At 35.9% G+C, this 24,161-nt stretch overlaps 2 protein-coding genes across 4 annotated transcripts in view; one reads left to right on the forward strand and one right to left on the reverse strand.

Moving 5' to 3' along the window:
- The window catches only part of LOC132200492 (uncharacterized), a 68,888-nt gene that overhangs the window by 15,561 nt on the left and 29,166 nt on the right, over positions 1 to 24,161 (reverse strand). The window contains exon 2 of the mRNA XM_059625983.1: positions 13,066 to 13,205. Within this exon, the coding sequence (XP_059481966.1) occupies positions 13,066 to 13,158 (93 nt within the window). The 5' untranslated portion in view covers positions 13,159 to 13,205. The remainder of the gene's footprint in view (positions 1 to 13,065; positions 13,206 to 24,161) is intronic.
- On the forward strand, positions 1,133 to 6,973 carry LOC132200493 (regucalcin-like). Of its 3 annotated transcripts, none has more exons than XM_059625988.1 (4): positions 1,133 to 1,360; positions 3,706 to 4,100; positions 5,751 to 6,073; positions 6,636 to 6,973. In XM_059625988.1, exons 2-4 carry the CDS (start codon positions 3,710 to 3,712, stop codon positions 6,861 to 6,863), a joined length of 942 nt encoding a protein of 313 aa, XP_059481971.1. In that variant the 5' UTR covers positions 1,133 to 1,360; positions 3,706 to 3,709; the 3' UTR covers positions 6,864 to 6,973. The 3 variants fall into 3 exon arrangements, with proteins under 3 accessions (XP_059481971.1, XP_059481970.1, XP_059481967.1); XM_059625987.1 differs by having other exon boundaries at positions 1,136 to 1,356; XM_059625984.1 differs by lacking the exon at positions 1,133 to 1,360 and adding an exon at positions 2,423 to 2,583.

A 24,161-nucleotide genomic window follows, 5' to 3' on the forward strand; every position in this document is an offset into this window, starting at 1 on the left:
AACGATATATAAGTGGAAGAAAAGGGTGTGGACATCCAAATTTATTACTTCACCGAAAGGGCACACGCGCGGGGTGGCTCAAGTCACTGCGAACGAATCACGCGAAGGCCGCGCCACCCGCGCGCTTCCTGTCAACCCCCAGCATTTACACTAAACTACCCATTCATATATCAATCAATTCGAACTGATTACTTCTGAACGACCAACATCTGGATTTATCTGGGCGAGCTAGGGCGATAAAGGCGTTGCTCTCGATTCTGAGAAGAGATCAATACAAAACTCGTCAATATATGTATTATGCCATAAGTAATAATTAATAATTAAAGGATTTTTATTTTTTAAATAAATACAACTTTATCAAAGGCATTGCTATTAATCAATTTTTGATGAAAAGTTACTAAAATTTAACTGTATATTATGCAGCTTAAGTATAACGATAATAAATTTAACACAATTGCTTTTTTTTTTTATTAAAATAAAATTTTACTGGTTTGTTTTATTACTAATTTTTCGTTTTACAATTTAGTATATTTAAATAATTAATTTTACCTTATAATAAAAAATTAGTGCAATTTAATTATACAAGTTAAAATATTTTTATAATAAAACTGAATCATAAATAATTTTTCTGTCTGTCCAATAAGGGATAAATTTTTCAAGCAACATTAAGGAATTTTGTTATATTGTACCCAATTTTCATTTTCATTCGGTTTTTTATATTAAAAATGCAAAATTAATGTCCTTGTACACTTAAAATTACTAATTTTAAGTGTAGACACCGTTTGAAATCATATAATTTTGAAGGGCATTCAGTTCTTCTTGGTCAGTGTTAAGCTATTATGTTTACTTGATATATTATTTTTTTAGCAACAAAATTCCTATTATTCGACCATTGCATAATTTATTTGAAAAATTCTGCTTGTCAGTGTATTTCAGTTATATTTTTTTTTAGTGAATTGAGGAAGGTCGTGGGCAACTGGTCCACATAGAAAGGCCGCGTCTCTATCAGCAGGAAATTGGGGAGAAGTGGTTCGGCGACGAGAGAGAGCGGAGAAGAATCACAGCAGCGATCCCGTTTTTTTTTCTTTCTTTCTCCGAGTGCGGCCTTGAGAAGCTTCCCTTTGCCACCCACCATATGATCGAGCGCCAAGGCTGCTCTTCATAATATTATTATCTAATCGGCGCTCCGGTGCTCTCTCGCGCTCATAATTTTATCGGCGTTCGCATTGTTTGGTCGAACGCTTAATTAATCACAACTCACGCACAAGTGCGGCATTAATACTCGCCTGCTTGCGGTGACAACCAACACACTATCGAAGCGAACCAAATCCCAGTGCTTCATTGATATCCCTGCGAGTAAGTAAGCCTTATTTTTGTGTGTGCAAAACTTCTGCCTTATTAATGTGTTCTTTAAATGTTACACTTTTGTTTAATTTATTAATACCGAGTTTTTGCGTATTTTTTTGGCCATTTTTCACAATTTTTAAAGCTTTCATTAAATACATTGAATCAAAATAATAAATTTTCTTGATCTCAAAGGATAATCGTTTAAACATTTAATAATTACGTAATTTGCAGAGGCATAAAAATCTTCTAGTTAGTTTTTTTTTCTTTAAGAAAAGGGCGTGTGATTTCATTTTTGATCCAGAAAATTGTTCTGTTTAATTTTTTCTGTCCAATTAAGCCACATTCATAGCATTGTTGGGGGTGTCTATTTTGTTTGAACTGCTCACACAATTAGTCACTGGTGACCTTGGCTGTTTTATTTTTTCAGCGTATTGGAGGATAAATAAAAATAAACAAAACAAGAACTTTTTGAAATGTTTATTCCTGGCAAAAATAATAAGTAAATTTATTATTGCTTTCTTGTAAAAAAAATATTTCAAACTAATATTTTGCTTTGGTATTTGCAATTTTTGGATCAAACAGGGGATTTTAATTAATTTGTTATCAATTATTTTGAGAAAGTTAAGATTCCACCCGTCAAGTACTCGCGAATTATACCATCTTTCAACAGAGGGCGTCCGATGTTTGTTTTTACCGTGTGCGGGCAGCATCTGTGAAAAGGCGCGGGTTCGGAACGCGAGGAGCGCTCAATATCAGAAAAATGATCAATCAAAGGGGTGCGTGTTTATCAAATATACGGAAATTAGCGCAGCCCGAACATAAACCCAGAAACCTTTAAAAGGGTGTTTGTTTATCTCAAAATATGGGCGCCGGGGGAGTCTCAAAATTATTCCGAATGTTTGTGCACAAATAAAAGAAGTCGTAAACGTAGAAAAGAGATTAGAAAAAAATGGGTCGTAAAACAGCGGTGCGGCCAAAGCAAAGGTGGTGTTCTAAAAAAGTCTCTGGACCGAGCTGGACGATTAAACAGAAAAATAATTATACGTGGAAATGGGTGGCCGAAGAGGGACGGCGGGGGCTTGGGTCGGCAATGAGCGTGCGCCGATTGTTGGCGGTGATTGTTGCCGAAGCTATTTTGGCCGCGCGTGGCCCAGTCGCTGTTGTACTGCGGCCGCGAGAGCTATTTGCGGCGAGAGACAACATGTGCGAAGTCGGTTGCTGTTGGCGCAGGCGCAGGTCAGGTCGAAATTGCAGAAAAATAACCCTTGGAGCTCGACCTGAATCGAAACTAACCAACCCTGAATAGCCTTCAAAACCCACAAATAAAATAATTATGTATAACTTAAAAAATCTTTAACAAAGAGTAATTTGCTCAAAATATTAATGCATTCGTTTGATGTTGTGCTGTTATTTTAAAAGTTGGTTAACAAAAGATGTTTTAACTCTCCTTTTCTAACTTTATTTTTTAATGACCTCTCATGAGGTGTAGGAAAACTACGTGGTTTTTGAAAATATGATGCTATATGCATATGATATTTTCAATTAGTTTTTAATATGATATGAAATAGTTTGCAAGATTTTATGCAAAGAAAGTTTAGTTGGTGATTATTTTTTTAAATATAAATTAGTCCTATGAGGAGTTTATTTATTTATTTTGTTTAAAGCTATTAAAACTGCAATTTATCTTAAAGTAGGTGGTTTTAGATGAAATCTTGCATACACAATTTGGAAAAAAATGAAGAAAAATCTGAAATTTTGAGGAAAATATCTAGAATTGCAGAATTGGTGATTTTTCAATTATGTGTTTATCTGATTTTATGAGTGAATTTTAAAACTCCTACAGTGTCCTACAGTGAGTTTGGTAATGAAAATTTCATTCATCAATATTGTAACTCTAATTTAATTAATTATTTTAGATTAGAGCGTTATTTTATTAAAGCTTACTGTAGCTATATATTATTATTGCAGTTTAATTAACAATAGTTTTTAACATCAAAAATTTTATCATTTATTAATAAAATTTAATTATTTTCTTAATTAGTTATACATGATTTAATTTATTAAATAAATTTTATTTTAAAAATTTTTTGGTTCTATTTTTTAAGAATTAATTAAAATTGATTGTACAATTTTGTATTTTCAAATATAAAACTTAGCAGATTATTAATATGATTACGTATATCACGCACATCGCACATCCAACTATCGATTAGATTTGATTTACACAAATAATAATCATCGTTTGTCGGGTTGGTTTTATAAAAGTTATGAAATGATACGCAAATTAAATGATGCAAGAAACTCTAATTAATAAAAAAAATTATATAATTAAAAATCATTTCTTATCAACATTTTCAGGAAAATGAGCGCCAACCCTGAATTAGCGGGGGCAGTAGTGGAGGCGGTGGAAGCGGCAGGAGTTGTGCAACTCGGCGAAGGCCCACATTGGGTGGATTCCGAGCAGGCCCTCTACTGGGTCGACCTGCTGGCGGGCGTCCTGCACCGACTGCACCCTTCCACCGGCAAGCACACTTCCACCACCCCTCCAGGGTCGCGGCCCATGGGCTTCGTGGTGCCCGTTTTCCGCGAGCCCGGACACTTTGTCGTCGGACACGGCACCGACCTGTCTCTGCTCAGTTGGGACGGGCAGACGCAGTGCAAAATCGTCAAAGTCCTCGGCTCAGTGGCTGCCACCCCCGGCACCCTCAGGTTCAACGACGGCAAAGCTGATCCACAAGGTCGACTTTGGGCAGGTAAATTTTCTTACAATAGTTCCGGAAATTTAACGTAATTTAACTCTAAATTTATTAGTGTTAGGCCAAATGCATAATTTCCAGCTCAAGTGGTCATTTTAATTTAAAAAATATTTAAATGCTATTAAAGATTTTTTTAATATAAGCCTTTTTTCTGAATATAATATGTAATTTTGAGTTAAAAATTAAAAAATATTTTTTTAAAGACGAGTGATAGAGAAAATATCAAGATTACATGTAAATGGCTTTTCATTTTCTCAAAAAGGTGAAAAATAAGTGATCAGGGTGCTATTTTCAGTAAATACGTGGTATTGAAAGTTATGTTTCAATTAATAACAGTCATTATTCTGCCATTATTATTATTTTGTCAATTTTACTTATTTTCCAACAAATAAGCTCCCATCACTGCATAAATTTCATCACTAATAGATTAAAAATTGCTAAATTTAAATGAGAAGCGAATAACTCATGCAAAAGTAATTGAAAAACTAAAATATCCAATTATTCTTTTTTTTTGCAATTGCTACGATTTCTTGAATTTGCAACTGATTTCAATTTTTTTGAAAGTGATTAGACCCTTAAAGGCGCCGTTCTTGTGAGAGGAAACATCTGGGAGGTGTAAAAAGTTTAGGGTACGCTTTCTCGCGAAACGTGGCAGCAAGTGTAACAAATTAGAGGGTGCGGGGGTTATTTACGGGTTCAGTTGAAGAGAAACGGCGTGTTTTCTCTCATTGTCCGTGTTTGTTCTCGCGAGAGCAAATTCGAGCAGCTTTTCGACTTTTACGAGTTGTCATAACTCTGGTCGCGCGATGAGCGGCTGCACGAGAAGAAGCGCGGGGAATTTATTTTTGATGTGACTGATCAAGTGCAGAGAGAGAGCTGATCTATTTTCGGCACCGGCGCCTCTTCCAACACGCTCAGTTGTTGGAACATATTTTCAATAATAGCTTTTGTTGCCAATTGTCTCGCTGGGCCAATGGGAATTTTCATCCGTTCGAAAACTTGATCGATGTCTCAAGCGTTTTAGAAACAAAAGGGCACCTGCCAAAATTCTCTGTGATTTTAGGTCGCGCGAGCCACAAAGTTTCTCTCACTAATTGGCTACATTTGCAGCTTTTAACTTTAAAGTACCCAAAATTTATTGCAAACGCGGCGGTTTTTGTTGAGGGCGTATTTTCGATTTTATGATCATCATGAGCTTGTGCCAAATGACGAAATAAAGTCATTTTTAGCCGCTAAAAAGCAAAGAAAAAATTAAAGTGGCCTGCTGGATAGCGCAGGTAGAATTATCACGGGTGAAAAATGTGTTTGCTGGAAACGTGCCAGCCGCGAGTTCAAAAAGAACGGCTTAAGTGAGAGAGAGGCTGCCATTAAAATTTTTAATAACCCCTCTTGTAAAATTTGATAACTTGAGAGTGCAACACAATTATTTCCATCTTCTTCTATTCGCCGAATTATTTTCTTTTAATAAAAAGCTCGTCATTAAAATGAGAATTAAAACTTTAAAAGCATTTTGTAGTTCAAAAGGAAGACAATGTAAGAGGAAAAGAGGATCAAATAAAAAGTATTTTCCTCTTACGAAAATAGGGAATGACTCTTTATTTTCTACACTTGTCAGATATTAAGACTTTTTTATCTACTTTTTTCTAGGAACGATGAGCACCGTCATCGACAAGGGTAACGAGGCGCAGCCAGAAATCGGAGCCCTTTACAGTTTGGAGAACAACGGTGCCAAAAAACACGTCGACTACGTCGGCATCAGCAACGGCCTGGCGTGGCGGGACGCCCTAATGTACTACATCGACTCAACGGCCGAGAGGGTGGACGCCTTCGACCTCGAGCCGGCCAGTGGACACCTCAGTGAGCGCAGGTGCATCTTCGACTTCAAGAAAAACAACATCAAGGGTGTCCCCGATGGAATGACGATTGACAGCATCGGAAATTTATGGATTGCTTGTTTTGGAGGAAACCAGGTAACTAGTTATATGAATTTTTTTTTTAAATATTAAATAAATATAATTATTTAAAAGCACATGAAAATTGTGCAATTATTTTCTTTTTTTAAATATAAAAATTTTATTGATTAATTTTGTTCATTTTTAACTTGGTAAACCTCTTTGCATGCTGAGTAAGCATCAAGCATCAATCAAGTTAATAAAATCTAATTTTAAGTAGCTTACTTTTAATTATTAATTTCTCAGCAATGAAGATCATCATTAAAGAGAAAAAAATTTAAGCAAAATCTCCTGAGTTGAAATTACGGTTTCCATGCAGGGACTGATTTTTATTTATTAAATGTTATTTCTGTTCTAATAATTGCACGTTAATAATTTGATCGATTCAAATATTAGGTCTAAACAAATTTTCTTCCATAATAAGAAAAGATGACAACAGGATTTTCCTCTAAATTACAAATTATTCACAAGTAACTCGTTTGATTTTCTTTTAAAATTTTGCTGGAAGTTTTAAAATTACTACTCGTTTTTCTAAAAAAAAAAAATGAATCTTAATTAAATTATTCTTCATTAATTTCAGGTAATTTGTATTGATCCCGAGCGAGGACAACTTTTGCGAAAAGTGCCGATTCCCGCCTCCCAAGTGACCTCGGTCTGCTGGGGCGGACGCTTGCTCGATGAACTTTTTGTGACCACGGCCGGCGTAAAATCGGAGGCGGGCAAGTCGGAAGCGGGACGCCTCTATCGGGTCACAGGGCTCGGCGCCAACGGACTCCTTAACGACCAGGTCCGCCTTCCAGCCCGCTAGTGACTAAATATATATTATATTTGTAATAAATGTTAGACATTCACGCTCTTCCTATGTAATTGTCAATAAAAAAAAAAGACTTTTCTGTATCAAAAGACTTCTTTAAGATCAACAAAATTCACTTTTTATTTTTTCTCCTCCCATTTATATATTTTTGCATGATCCGAAATGATAAAATTCAATCAACGTAAATAGAAGTTTCCGATCATGCGATATCAGTCTTTGTTTTTTTCCAATGATTTATTTATTGGCTTACTATTAAAGAAAAGATTGCAGCCCACTGCTTAATGGCCGTAAATAAATTTGGCTATATCTCGGCACACATACAACGATAAAGAAAAACAAACTTTGAGCCCCCTTGCGCCGATTGGATCAATTCAAGACCCCCTGATTGATACGCGAACGTTTAGGTTTGATGCAATAAAAACGCGGCGTGTGGTGCCTGCTCCACTTTATTGATGCTTTCCGTACGTCAATAATGTTATTACAACCAATGGCATGCACAGAAACGCACCAAACACACACGTGTATATCGACGGCGGCGTTCAAGGCCAAGAACTTGGCCCCAAATTTTGAGTGCAGAGAGACACACGGCTTGTTAGTTTAGACCCAAAAGACTGCTTCCTTTTCACATTGTGTCAATAATTCTCCGCAGCGGAAATTCAAAACATTGAAAAATCAATGAGAGGTGCGATGGCTGATGGGGTTTCTCAATTTATCATTGAATTGATTAAATTAAGTTAGAACAATGGAAAAAATTGGAATATATATAAAATGATTTGCATCAATAGTCGAGACTTACTTTGGCTGATGGCATTAGTTTTAGCAGAATTTTTGCTAAAAGTGCTTGGTATTTGACCAAAGATTCCATGTTTTCCTCCCAAACATTATCATGATTATTATTATTTTTCATGTTTTAAGAGGTATAAAAAATGGTTTAAAAGCATTTAAAGAATGATTTTGAAGATTGAATTTGAATTAGATTACATATTAAATCAGTCTATAAACATGGTTGTTAATTTAAAAAAAAAAAAAAAAAAAAAGCACTGATATTTTTACACTTAAACAAAAATAAATATCAGTTTCAATATTAAACATATTGGCTTAAATTAATTATATAAATTCAAGCCCTGATGCTGATATCATTCACCTCATTAATTATGTTAAACTGTTTAATGGAAAATTGGTAAACAAACGTTTAATTTATTAGGGAGAAAGCCAAACATTGAAGCGCGGTGTGGTTTTTGTGGTGTTGAGGGAAAACAGAAATTTGCAAAAGGTAAAGTCAACAAGGAAGCGTTGATTCGTTTTAAAATGTAGGCCACGTCGGGCAGGCCTTTTGAGGGCGGATGTTTGGCCATGTGGCTGACAGCAAAAGGCCGTTTCATTGCTGGTCGGGGACATTTTCTCACAAAGGTGTGCGCGATGAATTTTCCCTTCGCGGTAATGGTCTGCGAAACGTGTCGCAGGCACACAATTTGCAAGGCCGGCCAGACTGCTGCATCGCTTGCAAAAGCAAAATATTTGGATTGCCAGCAGCGGCAGATGCGAAATTAATGATTTCCTTTTGCATGATGTACTGTGTAAACTGATAAAAACCGTAACTGCTGATGCTTAAAATTTCCACGAACTCTGCTGCAGCAACGCAACCGGCTTGACACCGGTGTGCGGCAATTTGTCTACTTGGTTATTTTCAGGGAAGAATGGCAGTTTTAATTGCATTGGTGGAAAAGTCTGCTTTTGGCCAGACTAAAAGTAAAATTAAATTGTACAAAAGCAAATTAAAATTTTGTGAACATTAAAATTCTATTTTTTTTGCTTAAATGATCATTAAAAAAACCCCCATTTAAATCCATAATACAATATATATTTTGCTTAAAAAACTTTTTAATGCATGATTTTTTTTTATTGCTAAAAGAAGAAAAAAACAACAGAAAAGTTTTAGTTTTGGAATAAGAAATTCTACACGGAGTAAGTAAATTAAAAAATCTGAAAAAGTATCAGATGTTTTTCCTGAAAGAATTTTATAACAAAATTTTAAACTTTAAATTGACTTCCAATCTTCTTATAAAGACAGTCTCTGGCCCTTAGTGACAGAAAACAGTAGAAGTTAATAAAGTAAAAAAATAGCGATAAATATAAGAAATCTTTTGTTTTGGAAGAAATGATGTAATAGAAACTCGCACGAACCAGAGAGAAATATTGGACGTTTATGAGTTACGACGCTTTGAAACATTGCTCTCAGCACGAGACAGAAATTACGAATGAAACAAGAAGCCGCTTTCTGGAGAGAAAATCGGTGGGGTGCTTCTCTCTCTAGCTCCCTTTTCGAGGGCAGCCCATTTGGCAGAGCCGTGAGAGCACTTTCTGGTATTGCGTTAATCCCGTGACTTGGTGTCATGATGAGGCTTAGGGTGCGAGAAAAAGGAGCCGACTGACCTGCTGCGCTATATCTGCTGAAAGGGAATCGATCTGGTCACAAAAGCGCACAATCGTAAGAAATCACCTCAAGATTTCCGGCAAACACCTTGATGAGTGGTCTCTTGCGACCTACTTTTTGCTGAGGGCGTGAGGCGCATTTGCAGAGGAGATTTGTGATGATGGCCACAATAACTCATTTTCCCAATTAGATTCCCAACTAAAGACACTTTGAAAGTATTGATAGAGTACAAGAACGGATTTTTTGATGATACATAATCAAATTTTATAAAATCTCACTTTTTAAGGGCAAAGCGAGGTTATTAAAATCGTTTTTTCATTAAATAAACATTATTTATGCCACAAAAAAACCTGTCATATACCGAATAAATAAATAAAATTTTCGTTCAAGGATGGCAGTTTATTATATTTTTTATTTAATTTATTAATTAATCAAGTTAAGAAGGTAGTAGAAAATCCACTATATATTGAGAAATTATTTCAATAATATTTTTTTGTGCAGTAACTCTTGCAATTAATGAAGTAATAAATAATAGCAATAATAGGTCACGTATTTTTGTAAACTTAATAATAAATGGGATTTTCATCTCGTGAGCGCATCACCGAGCGCCGGCCCCTCCGAACAGATGACCCTCTGGGCCCCAAAAAACTGCAGCCTGCCGATGTCCGGTGCAAGTTTGCCGAGGACGCCTTCTCCTTCAGGGTCGTCGGGCCCTGGAATGCCCTTCCGGACGCTCTGAAAACCTGCCCGGTGGAACAGTTCCCCACCCTGTGCAAGGCCCACTTGTGGCAAACTTTGTGATCAGTGCCAGTTTAAGAACAAAACTTAGTCAACCGAGGCTCACTGCGGCGGATGGGGTCTTTTTGGCCTCGGAAGTTTTAGCAAAATTTTTGCTAGTGGTGGTGCCGTTTTGTCCAACAATTTCCTTTTTTCCAAATAAATGTTTTCAACAATTTGTATGTAAACAATGTGATGTAACAATTTGGACAAATAAACAACAATAATAATTAAAATAATTTAAAGCAGACGGAGTAATAAACTTGCAACACATTCTTTTGTTGCATTAATTTTTCTAAGTGACTTTTATTATCAGCATGAATATTGCAATTAAGAGTTAAGAACTAGACGGCTTGGAGGACAAAATTGTTACACTTTGGAGAAAGAGAGAGTCAGTTCATTCTCATTAAGGGAGCTCTCGGCAGTAATTACGGGAAGAGCGCGTGGCCGTTGTGCGTCGTCTCATTATTATGATGATTAAGATCGGCGCTTGAAAGATGAACACGTCCGGAATAACAATTATGTGCAAATTGAGCGAGGCACGGAGGCGTGTGCTATTTGCCTATGTACGTCAAGGTGTTAATTGCTGTTTGAACAATTCATGAACACACTCGCTACAAATGCAAATGCTGCTGCAGGAATTAACCACGGGCAAATAATTGCGCTTAACACCCACGCAAATGGACCGAAATAACCCGCGCTTAATTAATTGGAATTTTTGTCCGTTGGAATTATTGCCTTTTATTGAGGATTTATTTCTGTGTCAAATGTGGCACAATCGTGCAAACTCAAATGTTGAACATTTTGAAAGGATTAAACCGGGCGAGGCCAATAATCCGGCCGGATAAAATTGGGAAACAGGGTGTGTGTCAACAGCGGCTCATTACCGGGAGAGTTTGCAACTTTTGACAGGACAAGGGGACGGGGGCTGTTCCGCCGCGTAACTCCCCAATCCATCTTGCAGTCAATTAGTGGTGAAAATGAGAACACAACAAATTCCCAACAGGGCGCGTTTTGTACTGCGTGAGGAAATTACAAACTCGATCCCTACTCACTCGTCTAGGGCAATTTTATGAATTTCGATATGTAGGTCAATCAGGTATTATTTTTACTATTTATTCCTCAATAGTTACAAAACGAAAATAAATCATGACGCAACACCGCACCGCCGAGAAATCTCATGAATTATGGCTGCAGCCAGCAGCCGAAACAAGTAGAGCAGGATATTGTTTTTTCTTAAACAATATAAACTCAAAAAATCATCGAGGAAAAGCCGAATTTTAAATTCAAATCAACAAATAAAAAACTAATTGAATTTTATTAAAAAAAAAATTTTATTGCACAGTAGATTTAGAATTCTATTGAGGTCAAGGTCATTCAATTTTAAGTTGATTATCTCTTTAATAGTTTTTTTTTTTTTTTTTTTGAATATTTTTTTGCTCAAAATTATACTATGTGTGTAATATTCTCTTTGCAAGGAGGAAGCCTAGTTTTGAATTTTCATGAGATCCACCTTGAGTGTTAGCTTTTTATTTTATATTTTATTTTTATTTTTAATTAATTGCAAATGATTACGCAGCTCAAATTGTTGCACTGTACCATTGGTCAGTAATTATAGTAGTAATTATTTTGCGCAAAAAAATTGTTGACCTTAAATTTATTCCGTCAGTATATAACAATTCAAATTATTCAAAATATCATATATAGAGTTTATAGAAAAATGTTTTTAACCAAAATTTCTCCTTTTCTTCAACTCAGCTTCTGGTCTGGACCTTAATAAAAATTAGGAGAATTTTTGCACACGATGTCGTCCGTATTATTAGAGAGAACGAGTCAGCCGAAATCCGTCAGACACATCAAGGTTAGACCGTCAGACCCTCGTGTGCGAGAAACGGCCCGGAAAAAAGCTGCGAAAGGCCCGGGGAGGCAGCGGGATAAGTGGATTTGCTCCCAGGAGGGATTAGGCGAGAATTATATTGACAACGTCTGCAGCTCCTTCTCTCTCGGCTCTTCTCCTGGTAACAATTGTTGAATGTAATTTCTCGGTTCGGAGACGAAGGAAATCAACTGTTGCGTCGCAGAGAGAGCTTCGGACTGAATGAATCGTTTGCCGGTGTTGAGAAAATTGGATCAGCGTTTAGCGCATTGTTCGCGGTCGCTGCAGTGCGGCGTCGAAAACGTTGTTTCGCTAAGGTGCTTTCATCCTACACATCGTTTGTCATTCAAACTAAGCCGTATGTTTTGCCTAATATTCTATGTGTTTGTTCTCCTCTAGAGAACTCTGTTCACACACATTTGGTATTGAGCAGGAATGCGTGTCTCACGTGTTGAACTTAAGAGTCACTGTAAATTCACGCGTACACCATTATAATAAAGAATTGAGAAATTATTTTTCGATAACTTGTTTTCCTGCTACCTAAGAAACATTCACTTCACTAGTTGAATCTGTCAGTTGCTGATTTTAATATATTTTCAATATAACTAAATGTCCTTATGTTATCAGTTTTACCCTCTAGATTGTCATAGAAATTAGGTATTTTTATTTAATTTCAAATTTAAATTTGTAATAAAGTTAAAAAATACTTCTTATAAAGTAAAGAGGAAAAATTCTGATTTATATATTTTAAATTTATAATTGAATTTTTCATAATATTATTATTAAATTATGTATAAATTGTAATTTTTTTAATTCAAATAAATATTCTAAGCATGGCATTTTTTTCTCGATCAATTTATATTTTCTACAAACTTTATTCGCAAGGGTTCAAACACATTGTAACATTGATTCTCATTTATTTAAAAAAAATTAATATTCAACTTGGATCTGACAAGCCTGATTGTTTGTAAAAAGTGTCATTATTAATTAAAGTCCTGCATAAAATGTTTCCATAATAAATATATTTCCCTATTAATTTTTGTTTTGAATCAAGATATTCTTCTTTTCCGGATAAAATATGTAAATTTTTTTGAGCTTTTTGTACTCACCTGTTTGGTGAGCACGACGACGAGCAGAATGTATCCATTGAGCAGGAGTCCGAGGACGCTGATGACCGTGAGCGGCACGGCCAAAGCCAGCATCGCACTCAAAAAGCCTTGAAGCGCAGCCTCCTGTTTCTCATCTCCATCTGCAACAAGTACGAAAAATGGCAGTCAGATGGGTCCAGCTGCGGCCATTAAACCACCCGCCAGGCGCACATTACGTTGCATTTTCATTTCCTCCTCAACCCGATATACTTTTGCCTCTCTGCGGAGACATTCCGCGTGTTCCACGTAGCCGTAAAATGAAAAAGGCATAAAATAAATAAAATTCAATATTGCGACCCAGCAAATCTCACACTTTACGCTCCACTGCATCATCGCGGATATGGCGGAAATTCTTTTATGTATAACTTTTATTCAATAAAAAATGTATGAAAGTAAAAGAGAGATGCAAAATACTTCAAAAAATTTTCTTGTTAATTTACTTTAATTAGAAGTTAAACTTTACTTGCTCCAGTTTTAATCAAATTGTCTCAACTAGTTAATGCAGTAGTTTTTTGGCTTATTTCTGTGTTTAATAATATAGAAAAATAAGAAAATACAAATGCCAAATGATCAAAAGTTGGAAAATCTGAAATTCAGCCTCCACCCTTTTTCATTAAAAGTAAAAAAATTAATGGTTTAAATTTTTGATTCAATTGAAAAGGAAAAATGATTGTGTAACATTCAGGAATATCAGATTTCTCTTGTCTCCTGGACTCTTTGCAGCTAAATGATTTATGCATGTTTATTTTCCAACTCTTGCACATTCGTCTTCTTTTCTATACATTTTCAGCTTATTTCCTCTCTTCTTGATCCGCCTCTTTTCTGCGCACTTGCCAGGCCAACAATAAACTGCCACATTGCTCTGGTACAGCACAACAAATACACTCACCCACCCACTTGACGTGTAAGTAGATCTGAAACGCGACTATGCAAATCGAAGAATTGTGTAACTCGCGCAGCCAGAGCGAGCGGAAATAAAAAAATTTATACATCTGGAAAGATATATTTATATTTCACCGTGCATGCACGTCTCAAGGTTTTTACACACGAGGCCGTAGAAAAGCTGAAAAATAAAAGAGCTACGGAAAATATCCTGACATGAATATAGAAAAAAACTTAAACTTGTGTATATATAAATGTTAAAAATTCACATGCAAGTCTCTCTCGGCGACCATTCAAATTATAATACAATCTCTCCAAATTTCCGTTATATTTGAAATAATAAAACAACACTATAAAAGCGGCGGAAATCTTGTTCGAGATTAAAAAGTGCCTTGAATTTTTTAACTCTCAATTTCCTTGTGCATACATTTAGAAACATTTCGTGCAGATTTTACGCAACACAAAAGGACTGCTCGCTCGGAATGAGCGGAATTTTTTCCGCACAAAACAAAGTTATTTATGCAATGCGCAAAGTGCTCCGACGGCATCTCTCGCTCTCGCCGGCAGGCGATTTTGGCTAAAAAGCGAGAGAGGAGCGTGCTGATGAAAGCGTCTCTCATTTTCCCGATTGTCATCTCGCTCGCACCCTCTCTGCTGAGAATTTTTAATGAAAATTTGATCGAACGAGCAAGGCAGAAATAAGCGAATTGAGAAGGGAGGAAGCAAGTGCTCGAGTTAAAACTGTGTTTCTGCAATTCAAGTTTGGTAAAGTATTCTTTAGACTGAGACGAGGAACATCTCGCAGCCAAATGGAGGAAAAATTTGTTTGCTTTTGCACTTGCAGAGCGAAACACTAATTGCACTTATGATGTGAAGCACATGAAAGCAAAGCAGTAGAGTAAAAAATGAATATATAAATTCAAATTCTGGTTTAATGAGCAATGAATAGGTGGTATTATATTTTTTATTTATTTTTTACTTCAGTGTTGGTCAGAAAAAGAAGCCATAGAAACTTTTAATTATGCAATAAAACTCAGATTATTTAATACAAATTGAGATTTGGGATAATTATTAGAACCAATTTAAGTGTTAGGTTCCTCTTTTATTAAAAATAGATAATAAATTAGAAAATATGTCATAAAATAACTGCTCCTAGCCCCTTTACAAAACTGCAACAACTATTTATTTTGTAAAATAATGTTGGGCATTATTCACTTATAGTATAATTGACACTAGCTTTGTTTATTTTATAATTAGTCTGATTTTTAAAAGTTTAAATTGGTTCAAAAAATAGATTGGTTCTGTTTTTGGTTAATATTCACTAAATTGAACCAATGGCGTTATTAATTTTAATGATTTCATTTCATTTCATAAATCAAAATGGTTTAGCATAATAATTTATAAAAACAACCACAATTTGTAATGCTTAATCACTAATTAGTTAGTTTCTAAGTGACATTTAATTAAATTAATTAATAGCCGAACTTGAGGCAACTTAATATTAATTTATGTCCCGCATATTGACCCCATGATATTCACCAGCCGAATAATTGATGGTTACGGTCGGGGTCGCTTATATGTCCTTTGGCAATGGCTGTGAAGGTCGGTCATTTTATCGATTGAGCATAATAATACCCTAATAATGACTTTGAGCACCGCCGCCACTTTTTCCTCAAAACGGAGCCAACCACCGGCTCTTGCGCCAGATGAGCGCACGGCTGGAGGGTCACATGTGCCATTAGGCCGCAAGAGATAATTTCGTTCGCTCCAAGTTTTCCCGATACCAGAATAAGTTTGCTAATAATCCAGCAGGTCGTTTTGAAATCCTTTTATTCTGGAATTTTCTAAAACTTCTAAATGTATGGCATTGGTAAATAAAGTCTCGTTGGGTTTCTTTTTTTAATTCAATCTAAACAATTGTGCAGTTCAATGTAGCACCAGATCCTTGAGAAATGTATTAATTCTGAAAAAGTAAAAACGATCTTTATGAATTTTTGTAACAAAGAAATGTGTTTACTTGGATTCAGATTGAGAAAATCACTGTCGGAAAACAAAGGTCCAAATTTTAATTGGACAATTTAATTTGTTTTCCGAGCAGAGGTTTCTTCACTTTATTTCTGAATTCACGGTAAATTTCTTTGAAAAATTAATACTAGAACTGGAATAACTTAACACTCAACAACGCAAACATGACACTTCTGTACGAAAAAAAAAATAAAAAACACAGAATCACTTGCCCTAGAAATTAATAAGATTTTTATAAAATTTTCCACTTTTTTTAGAATTTTGGAATATTTAGTGGTTTATACTGATAAATAATAAAATTATTAATATTACCTTTGCCTACTGTTTTGCTGTTTACGTAATTTCAGGACTATTCTCGACACAAAGAAACTATTAATTGTTTTTTTAATATTACACTTATTTGTTAAAATTTAGTTGTATTTGAACAACACTTTTGCACAAAAAACAAGATAGAAATTAATTATTGATGCTTACTTCTTTGAAAGTTAGTTCTTTAAGACAATAGAAGATGATTCTATAGCTTTCTTGCTCTCTTGTGACATTATTCTTTCAGGAATTTATCAATTTTAGTCCACTTTTGAAAGAGACTCTTTCACCGGTTGCTGGTTGCTCCACCAGACGTGCAAGAGTTTAGCTTTGCAGTCACGAATGCGGCCTCGAAATAGAATCGAATCGACTTATAACTATGGCATTTATGAATTTTTAAAGATCCACTCACTCAAACTTTCTCCGTGTCCACCTTGGGAATATATGGGTCACTTGATGGAAAAGCGGCCGCGTGGGGCGCCGAGGCAATCGATACGCAAATTCACGCACTCAAGAAGAAGCACCTGGCGTCTCGATGGAAACTCTAGCAGGTTGCTCGTTTGCGAAAATGAAGAGCAACATCTCACATAGTAATGTATCGATTACTTGCACGTCTTTTAATAGCCGTCTTACTCATCGCAGGCGCTCATTAATCTGCCTGCTCAACGAGTAAACAACCGATAATTAGACATGGTTTGCCTCACCACTTTGCAAACGCGGCTCGGTTTACGTTAACTCGATTCACAATTTATCTTCGTAAATTAAAGTGCGATTTATGGAGAGACGGAAAGTGAAAATAAACGGACGAGATTGATGGTAAATAAAATATAAGTTTTAGTCACGATGCATAATTATATTAATTTCTCAAACAAAAATAAACTTTGTTATTTTTCTTGAAGTGAGAATAATGGAATTTCACACTATTGATTTTATTTTTTAATAATCAAGTAACAATTCTGATTTATAACCGACTGTGTTTGTGCGCTTTGCTGATAATAATTGCAACTCTTTTATTGTCTTATGGTGGTGAAGGCCTAGGGCTCTATTCTGGTAGGGTCAGAGGGCTTGAAAAATGTTCTGTTTCTGGCTTCTGGCCGGTAAGTTGATTACCGCGACATGCAGACAAATTTTAAAAATAATTTATGAAAATAAATTAAGTGAATCAAATTTAAAAAAATTATAATCTGAACTATTTTAAAAATTTTTAAAACATTTTACTTTCATATTGTATTAAAAAGCACTAACAAACATGAATAGTTTTGGGTTGTGGATTTTTTTTATTTTTTTTTATTATTTTTTTTTTCACCACGCATGCTCCCGGGATTACATTTTAAACTGCAGTCACGCGTATTCAATTTCCCAGTATGAGAATGAAAAAAAAAACAGTGGTTGAAATAAATAATATTCCACCTGAGTCGGTCGGAGTGGCCAATCAATACAAGTCAAACATCAATACTTATTGCTTTTATCGAAATTGGCTTTTGTGTGCGGTTGTGTGCTATTTTCGTGTGGGTCGTTCTCCGGGGAGCGAGAGCGAGTTCTGTTGTAATCAGATAGGCCACGATTGATACAAACTTATTTAAAACCGAGAAACGTTCGAAAAAAGGGAAAGAAAAACCATGACAAAAAAAAAGGAAACGAACACAGAGGCAAATGTATTTAATCCCTGCACCGTTTGACAACGACTCATGCTAAATTTTCTAAACTGATGCCATCAATTCGAAGAGTATTTTATTAAATTTGAAGTCTGAAAATTCATCCAAGGAAAATTTATAATATTAAAATAAACTTTGAAATTCTTACTTTTGGCTTTGTAAATTTTGTAATTTTCAAAAGAAAAAAGAAAATAGGTCAGAAATTCCAAATAACCTCCAAAGATTGGCTGAACATCAGTTTGAAATTTAAAAGTTTATTAAAAGTAAAATACGGCGGACGTTAAAAAAAAATAGATTTTTATGTTGAAATTCACAAAAAAATGGATAGTTAAATTATTCAGTTATTTATTATAATGAAAATTTAAAGAACTTGCTCAAACTTAAATTTTATGGCTGATTTTAAACATTTTTCAGACTTCAATTTTCATTTTTTATTATTTTGCTCAATTTTGCTGGAACTAAAAACTGGGACGTCGAACGGCACAGGGATTCAATAGCGGGAGTGAGTTAAAAGGGGTAGCCGCAATATATAAAAGGGAGTCGAATTTGCATTCTTTGGTCTTGGCAGAAGATGTTGTCAAGGCAACGCCGAATTCGCGGACCCGCAATTGTGCCCCGAGTCTTTACTGTGCGCGGATACATACATTAAACGGCCCCGCCGCACAACGCATAATGGCTTGTTCAATACACGCGCCCAGCGTTCGATGCCGAAAGTTGTCGGCCCGGCCGCCAAGTGTATCACTGCCAGTGTTTACCCTGTCTCCGGCTGACGTCACACGTGTGCGCCTCCCTATTTATTCTTCGGCTTCCTTCCTGACTTGCGGCGGGCGAAACAGAGCAGGGTGGGCGCGCACACCTTCTAGAGATCTGCAACGTCGCTGCTTGTTTGCTTTTTCACGGCTCTGATATGCCAACACGAGCAAGTTGCTCGTTTGTGCCTCCGAGGGGGGAAAAATTGAAAGATTGAAATCGCTGAAAGGGATAAGGCGTCGTCAAACAGTTTAAAAGCGTCTCTGGAGTGCGGAAAAATTAATGGATGTAAATTATATTTGATCCGTTTCATTTTATCACAATTCTCTATCTTTTGAACAAAAGAACCAAAATGTAATTTTCTCCAACAAATAATTTAAAAAAATGTTCTTTATAATTTAAAAAAGCTTTAGAGATCTTTTACATTAACATAGGAAAACTCACACAAGATATTGATTGGAAGCAAAGCAGGTTTCTGTTTTTTCCGTGCCATAAAATGCCTTTCTTTTTATTATTATTTGAGCTTGTGATTTATAAAGCATTAATAAAACTCGCCGACTTGACACAAATCACGAAATTTGAAAACTTTGAAACTCGTGCGGGCCTCTACTGTATGCAAAATTGAATGCTGCGAAAACTTTTTGTTTTTGTTCGGGCGGCGAGAGCGAGTGTGTCGCTCACAACTCGCGTGTAGCTCCGTGTGGCGGAGCGCAAAATATTCCGAGCGAGCGAGAGAAGCAAAATTCGATATGGGAAATCACCACCGCACCCTACCCATACGTAAGCACAATTTAAACATCCCCACGAGCTCACATGCAAATTCCCTGCGAATAAAGTTAATGTCGATTGTGCGCTAAAAATTGCAAATCTGCCGTTTATTTTCTGATGAAAAAGAGCTAACAATAGGCTGTACTGCAAATGATGCTGACGGAGGCCAATTAACAGATTTGAATTGCAGCACGTCATTGACAGAGTTGGAGAGGGTTGTTGAGAATTTTTGCTGTGCAATTTTTACATATTTTCACTCAAACACAAATTTATTTCATAAAGAAATATCCTGTCGCATCCTCGTTTTTATATTTTATTTTTAAATAAATTGAGTTTTTACACATAATGGGTACCAAGGCGCGGTGTAAACACCTTTTAAGGAAAAATTGGCGAGGCGCGCATGGTGCAAAGAAGAATTTCAATAAACTCCTTCCTAAAATCCTGTTAAAATACATGAAAGATAAAAAGTGATTTACATAATGTATGTTTTTTACACTAATATTGAGCCAAAATCAACAAAAGCGTTGGCCGTGCGTTAAATTTTTCAGTTAAGCCCTCGGGTGCAGCGCCGAGTTCATTAAAAGCTCCCGCCAGCAGCACTTTAGGGAGCAGTTTATTGCAGCCTGTTGGTTTATGCAACCCGCTCGTCACGCCCATCGCACGGGTCTGCATCTTGCGCCTGCACGGCCCGGCAATAAAATAAATATTGTGCGTCGAGTCAGCAGACGGTTTTATTTTATTTCCAATCCGTCGCCAACTGTTGTCGTATATAAACGATTTTGTTTCACGTCTCGCCCCGACGATTTCCCATTTAAAGCGATTGATTTTGCGCCGAAACGACTGCCCGCGACCGAGCGACGGACGAATCCCGGCGCGAAAAGTCTCGCAGTGGGAGATCTTTAATGGCAAATCAATGGCAGGCCGAGTGATGGAATGATAGGCGTCGGGCGCAGGCGGCGAACAAAGAAGAAACGAGGCTTTTTTTCACTTTCCGTCGAGAGAAGCAACAGGGGATCAGGCAAATCACTCTTGCTTATTTTCGCGCCGGCGAACGAAATCAGACACATATTCTTTTCCCCAGACACATTGGACTTAATCCTACTTTCTCAAAAATCAATCTGAACCGTAGTTCAAATTATTAATTAAAAATCAGTTTCTCTTTGATAAATGCATTACATTCTTTCCATGAAACAAGAAATGTGTGAAATTAAAATTAAAAATATACTTTAAAAATGTCCTTTTTTAAGTGAGTTTGATATTTAATTTGGAATATTTGGCATAATTGAGGCGATGATAAAATATAACCTTTGTTGAGTGTAACACTTTGTTAGTTGTTTATGGCAAAATTTAAAATTTGCAGTGTTTAAACGTTTAACTACATATGAATAGTTGATTGTTATTGCACTTTTCTTGAGCATTCTTGAAGTCAAGAGTTATAAAAAAAAAGAGTTATTAAACCTTCAAAGAGCTAGAAAAAAGTCCACATTACAGAATTGTGGGCCATAAATCACCCTCATAGTCAGTTAAAAGAAATATAAATTTAAGAAAAAAAAATCTTTATTAATATTACGAAAAACTGAATACAAAATCCAAGGCTCACTGTGGCGGATGAAGTCTTTTTGATCTCGGAAGTTTTAATCAAATTCTTGCTATTGGTGGTGCCATTTTGTCCGAAAATTCTTTTCTTCTCTCTCACATAAATGATATAAATGGTCAATTACAACAATTTAATGTGAATCATGTGTAACAATTTGAACCAATAAAAATCATAAAAAATTGCAAAATTTCATTATGATAAAAAAAAAATAAAAAGTCTTTTTTTTTTAATTTCCTATACCTTTAACAAAAATCAAAACCCATATATGCTCGTATATATATTTTTTTTATCAATTTCATGCCTTGCATAATTGAAGCATGATTGGAAAAGCGAGCACGGCAGCAAAAATCGGCGGTGCGCGCAAAGCAAACACAATCTGGTCGATCAGAAAAAAAAACTTGCCGAAAGCGCAGCTAACAAGGCACAAAAGTCTCGAGTGGCTCGATCCACTTGCGACTCCTCGGCCAATTTATCGGAGCAGAGAGCGGAATCTGGAAAGGGTCAAAATGCATATGGCACTCTGGTCGGCGCTTTTTCTGTGAGCAACTGGGTCATCGCGCGGTGGCTCTCTTGGCCGCAGAAAATGCTGTTTAATCAGTGCAGGCCGTACACACACTCACACTATGTATACATAATGGATTTTATGTACGGAACACCCGCCAGGCACATGTTGGCGAATTAATGCGCTCGCATTAGACCCAAGGTATTCGCTCGCGCCGGTCGTTAAACCAATAAAACGACGACTCGAATTAAAATTGGATACCTCTAATGGACCACGAGTATCCATTTTATACACACGCGCGTTCCGATGGATCTCGGCTGCGTGCTACATTCGATTGGAATTCGTTATTTGAGCAGCAAAAGAAGAACGTGAGCGTGCAAAGTGAAAAAGTGGAATCTCCACGCTTAGAAAATCCTTCCTACATGATAATTTCTTTTCAAATAAGTGTAAAAATTAGACTGTTTCATTAAATCGGATCCTAAATATTAAGCGCTAAACCCTCATTGACCATAATCTTAAAAGACTGTAGTCGTTTTTTCTTAGGGAACTGATGGGTTGATTGATTATTTATACTTTTTGGAAGAAAGGTATAAAAAAAACAGTAACTTTGATTATAGGAAGCGTCTAAATAGCAAGTTTTCATTCCACTTTATACATAAAATAAATTAAATAATAATCAGCAACAAAGGTTTTAAATAAAATATTGGAATAAAATTAAAGTAGAATAATATGTAATAAAATAGAATAATTATAATTAAATAGATTACATTGAAATAAAATAAATATATTATCAACAAATCTTAGAATTCCCCGCTGAAATGACGAGATTCTAAATAATGCATTGACTTAATTTAAAAAGCGGTTATTACTGTGTATTTGGTGAAAAAATGTTGAACAAAATAAATATATCTTGAATCTTTGATCTTGAATTCAGATAATTTAGTATTTCACTGTGGTTTATTTTAGTTATTTTAGTGCTTAAGTTATAAATTATTTTATATAATTTCAACTAACTTTCTTCATAAAGTTTGGAATTTCCCATTTCAACATTCGTTTAATTACCGCAGAAAGATTTGCTTAAAAGTAAGAGGAGTCGGAGCTATTTTATTTTGTGACTGAAACCTAAAACTTTGAGTCTCGGTAATCTGCAGAAAGCTCTGCTCGGAGCGTGGCCTTGGTGTGCGAAAGTGCTGGGGAGCTGCTAATCTTTAAGTTTCAAATTACGGCTACGCTGCCGGTTAATTAGGTTGGATAATGCGATTAGAAGCGAGAGACACCACCTCTAGAGAGACCTTTCGGGGTGCGAATGACGCAACTGGAGCAGAGGCCAGGGTGGACGAGCGTCTCCTTTTCTGAGAGACGCTCTCGTCACTCACCGAGCGTTGTTATAACTTTCATAAAATGCTTGTTTTATGAACGTATCATTCTTCGCGATTTTTACGGCGGCTGACGTTAATACCGGCTTGGCATCACCAAGATGAATCGCTCGCTTTCCTGCAGACGCCGTCGACGATGACTTTTGTGAGTTATTCAATTATTCTGCTGGCGCATAACGGATATTAATTCAGGCCTCTGTGCACGAATATGATTTGATCGTTAATTTTCATTTTCAAATAGCCAAGGAAATGAGAAGTGCTCAATTACTTTTTGGTCTTTAAATTTTCTTCATTCCAGAGAGCGTTTCCGAGACGGATTGATTTAGTGTTTGGACTTGAAATTAAAGAAAATTGAGCTTTAATATTCTGTCAATTTTCTTGTAATAAAATTATTCATTCGTCCAAAAAATACAATTATTATTGCATCTTTTTTATTGCAGATCATGGTATGATATTACAAAATAGTTATTTAATCATTTATTCTCCACTCAAGATAAATTTGAAAATTAAGATAAGAATCTTTATCCAGGTTTATGCATGAAAAATATAAATCATAGTGATCTTATTTTTTTTTTTTAAGAATTTCATTCTTGACAGAAGTTTGCTTATTAATTTAAGAGAGTAAAAACGTAGGCGTTTCAATAAAAAAAGAACCCAACACTGAATTTCCCGTATTTGTACTTATGTGATTTTAATTAAAATTTTAAGTTAATACAAAACCCGCAAATATCCTGATATTTTGGGAATCTTATGAAAGGAAATTGAATAAATTGATTATTGACAAATTTTTAAAACAAAGAAAATTCTGTAATGAAAATCCTCTTCTTTTAACTCAAAATTTATAATTTTATCTTCTTTTGAACTTCTCGCTTTTTACCTCTTGATCCTATACTTAATTTATTCAACCGCAATCTTCTTGATAAAGCACTTCCTGGTGGTTTTGTGACGACTCATCACCGGAACTTATTGCAAAAGTTGGGAGATTTATACTTGCAAAGAGTACGGAGCCTCCCCGTGTGTCAAATGGTGTGGGAGCGCAGGCACCTGTGGAGGGTCGCTGCAATTACGGCGCTCCCCGTGTTAAATGCGTAATGAGCCGAGATGTGCAGCCGACGAGCGAGTCAGTTAATTAAACAAACAAAGTGCGAGCGGGGTGGGCTAATTTCGACCTCTGTTTGCCTTACTCGGATTGCCTT

Source organism: Neocloeon triangulifer, unplaced genomic scaffold, assembly GCF_031216515.1.
Source record: "Neocloeon triangulifer isolate White Clay Creek 2 clone unplaced genomic scaffold, ASM3121651v1 ptg000014l, whole genome shotgun sequence".
Lineage (NCBI taxonomy): Eukaryota > Metazoa > Arthropoda > Insecta > Ephemeroptera > Baetidae > Neocloeon > Neocloeon triangulifer.

Bases quoted from the DNA above. Each gene is read 5' to 3' on its own strand.
- LOC132200493 (XM_059625984.1), top strand. From the start codon at position 2,438: ATGAGCGTGCGCCGATTGTTGGCGGTGATTGTTGCCGAAGCTATTTTG. The intron at 2,584-3,705 runs GTCAGGTCGAAA...CAACATTTTCAG, and splicing joins TGCTGTTGGCGCAGGCGCAG to GAAAATGAGCGCCAACCCTG. The intron at 4,101-5,750 runs GTAAATTTTCTT...ACTTTTTTCTAG, and splicing joins ACAAGGTCGACTTTGGGCAG to GAACGATGAGCACCGTCATC.